This window comes from Mizuhopecten yessoensis, unplaced genomic scaffold (assembly GCF_002113885.1).
Source record: "Mizuhopecten yessoensis strain PY_sf001 unplaced genomic scaffold, ASM211388v2 hete_36148476, whole genome shotgun sequence".
Lineage (NCBI taxonomy): Eukaryota > Metazoa > Mollusca > Bivalvia > Pectinida > Pectinidae > Mizuhopecten > Mizuhopecten yessoensis.
Genome location: NW_018484867.1, coordinates 1 through 3766, shown reverse-complemented (window position 1 = coordinate 3766; position 3766 = coordinate 1). Strand labels below are relative to the sequence as shown.

Below are 3766 nucleotides of genomic sequence, written 5' to 3'. Positions count from 1 at the left end.
GAAGATTACAGAGGAGCGAGGCCCGACTTCAAAGCCAATAAGTTTAACCGTTACGCGACCGCGAAATTCTTTTGATGTACATCAAAGGATTTAACTAATCTTTTCGTCTCTTTCACAAGGCGGTTTACATTGATCCTTCGGTTTCGCTATGACAGCAGAGAGCGAAAATGAGCGTTACCCCTGGATATCGCGGATGTAGTTAAAATTGCTCGAAGAAACAAATAACAAAAGACCTTTTTTTCTACACAATCCATAGAAGTACAGTGTTTGCTAATAAGTCGATCTCTACTGTTTTTGTCCTGAATAATGATTTTATCTATCAAGGTTGGATGCCGTACAATGACACCTGTTTTGACGAAAACGAAGAAGTGGACTACTCATTTAAGTACTTTTCGTCAAAGGATACGAAAGCGTTCCCGACCAATGGAGTGCACGAAATGTATGGACCAGGGGGGTATTATATGGATATCGGACCTAAGCAATCAGCCGCAGTCAGGTCTGTCGCCGAACTGAAGACGTATGATTGGATAGACCAGAACACCAGAGCAGTCTTTGTCTCGTTCATGGCGTATAACGGAAACACAAACCTTTTCAGTTACGTCAATGTCATATTCGAGTTACCTCCCCTTACCGGAATTACAACAACGTTCAATATTGTTTCTGCGAATTTGTACCCCTACAATACGGTATGGGATTACATCATCCTCTTAGCTCAGTTTGTTTTCATCGTTGTCGTCATCGTCAGACTGGTCCTACTCATCAAGGACGCGGTTGTGTCCAGGGGGAGAGTACTCCGTACACTAACGTTCTATGCTACAATGTTTGATATAATGATATGTATCGGTGCCATCGTGTGTTACGTCATCAGACTGGACGGCACCATTTCCGCAATCAACAAGATAGCTAAGAACCCAAGTAAGTACATCAACTCGATTACGATACTTAACATTTGAAGTTTAGTATACGTTGCATACAAGTACGTTTATTCGAAGAACATCGTCGCCTATACTTACATAGTCCCGGGCGTTTGCGTTTGGAGTTTGCGTTGACGTTTGGTGTTGCCCTGTTCAATTTTTGGTGTAAATGACGTTAACATTCGTTTATATAACCTTCAGTATTTGTACTAGGATGATGATATGTGGCATGGGTATTTCTAAGGGGTCTAACATTGATCTATTTTGGTCAATTCAAACAAAACTGATACGTTTTGAACTTGACTAGTTTTGCAAGCATACATAGGTTTAAGCTTTGGCAGTAAGTGTTGATATTCAATCATGATGCTTTCATTCGTACTAAGATGTTTTTTAATAGCAATAGAGGGATCCAGCATTGATGAAAGTTACTTATGTCAAAATATCCATGTTACGTTCAGTAACAATCAATATTTGTATTTGTGTTTTTTGGCAAGGATGTCATATAAACTTATATTATTGTACAAAATAAAACCAGCCTAATTTTATCAATATATACATAGCCTGTTTAATCCTCAATATGATAATTTAAGACTGAAAAATAGCGTAATAATTATATTAAATATGCTTAACTAGTATACTTTTACACTAGACATCAGGGCCCGGTTGCTCGAAAGGTTAGTAAACGTTAATCAATGGTTAGGGAAAATATCAAATCAGTTAACTGCTATTGATTGTTTAAGACAAATAGTATCGATGTGTATAAGGACTAAATTTGCTGTGTACGTTTTTGCTTCTTATCGGCACTACTTTTCACTTTTCACTAACCCTTAGGGGCGTAAATGGTCATTGATGGCCTTGTCGGGGATTTTAAATTAGTTGATATATTCGTAATCTGGAATAAGTATATTACACAAATATGAAATTTCAAATTCATACGACAAATGGTTTACGAGATATGGCATTACACAGAGAGACACTATCTCGCATTTTCATAATAAAATGCGTGAATAACGCCTGTTGTACGTTTTTTGGTTGAAAATTGGCCATTTTGAAGGAAATTAACTTAACACTCTTAAAATTTTGAAAGCATACGCATGCAACAAACAAATAAATAGCGTAGGTTTTCATTTCTGCATGCTAATTGTTCAAAAATGTTATTCAGTGTATTTTGGCTATTTCTGCACAGAAACGCAATTTTGATGCTATGGTAGGGCATCTACGCATGCACATCGGGAAAAATCTGCACAAAGACCAAATTTGGCGTTTATAGCAGAAATTGATAAATAAATCATCCAAGTTAAACATTTAACTTTTTATGAGGCCTAAAATGGCCCATTACGCCTAAAGTCCTTGAACCAACCTTTGATAAACTGAGGCCTGATCTCAAAATTCAGTTGATTAGAAACTGAAACTGAAATTAAGTTGAAAAACTAACATTTTGTTTCGACATCCGAAAGAAAAGCAAAGTAAAAATGGTAGTTCAATTCAACCCTACTTTATTTACTGTAAACATTCTACAATTAAGTTGATATATATTTTTTGTTGTAGGACAACATGTTTCCTTTGAGCAAGCAAGTACTATGGATTTACTCTTCATGGCTTTTATTGGTTTCGCTTGCTTTAACGCGACCATCAACCTTCTGTCACCATTAACGTTCAACTATCACTTTCATTTGTTTAAGGTGTTTCTCGACCTCTCTAGATACACGTTGTTCTCGCTATTTCTCGTACAGGCCGTGTTGTTTGTTGCCTTTACGTCTATTGTGTACATGTTCTTCCACATGGACAAATGGGAACTGCGGAACTTCTACAGTACGGTACTCTTCCTCTACAGAGTGGCTTTGGGCATGTTCAAAGTCGGTCACAGTATCAAGTTTATAGATTACGGCAGTGTCATTGTATTCACTCTTTTTGGGTTCTCAGTGAGTATTGTGGTGATGAACGTATGCATAAGTGTACTGAACGTCGGGTTGAGCAACGCACGTATTGCCGTCAAGAAGAACAAGAGGCATAGATTTGATTCAGAACTGAACGACTTCTTCTTTTGGAAAGTGAATAGCGTCTTGCGAGTGTTGACGTTTCGCAGCGGTAAAAAGAATACTGTGATGAGTAAATACGCCGCGCCTGGTAAGTTTATTTTTTATACTTTTTCCTGTAAAATATCAGAATGTTAAACCGGTGAAATGTATAAGAAAGATCTCTGCGGTAAAGACATAAGAAAAATGTGATATCCCAACAAGGGATTATATTAGGTCCTGTATCGATGTATCTATCAACTGCATTCCAAACCGCAGATAATGTTTTCAGCTGAAGTTGTAACGACGGTAGAAAAATGGTAGTTTCTGTACATCAAAGGTATTAATACAACTTACATAATTGATAATATTTTGGTAGGCAAATCATAAATGATAATAGCAGAAAACTACTTCAAATAAATAAATATATAAAAATACTCTACCTAACCACGCGCTCCATTCATGTTGTAATATCTTCGTCATTGCACATTAAATATTGTAATATACAGAAAATCTTATGGTCGTCCCATTGAATATAATTTATATTTCACTTGTATGGTAAGTTATATTAACATTTTCATTCTTGCTTCGCAATCATGAAAGATGATTTTATTATGACTGCCATACTTGTGAATTTGTACTCAACACGAAATAAATAAATTAATTCTATATATCCCACACTGTTGTTGATTACAGTTTATTTTAAGGGTTTTTTATTTATTTTTTATGTTATTTATTTACTAATCATATCTGCCGAAAATTTGTTAACGATCTCAACAAATCTGTGGTTGATAGACTGATAAAGAGGAGAGAGAAATATATATTATATATATATTA

General features: G+C 35.8%; 1 protein-coding gene across 1 annotated transcript; it reads left to right on the top strand.

Annotated features, from left to right (window-relative positions):
- Nucleotides 1-321: 321 nt before the first annotated feature.
- On the top strand, nt 322-3041 carry LOC110444597 (polycystin-2-like; the record flags this gene model as incomplete). Its single annotated transcript, XM_021488963.1, has 2 exons — nt 322-915; nt 2463-3041. Coding segments are annotated over exons 1-2 (1165 nt in total), but the record flags the coding sequence as incomplete, so codon positions are not given.
- Nucleotides 3042-3766: the final 725 nt, after the last annotated feature.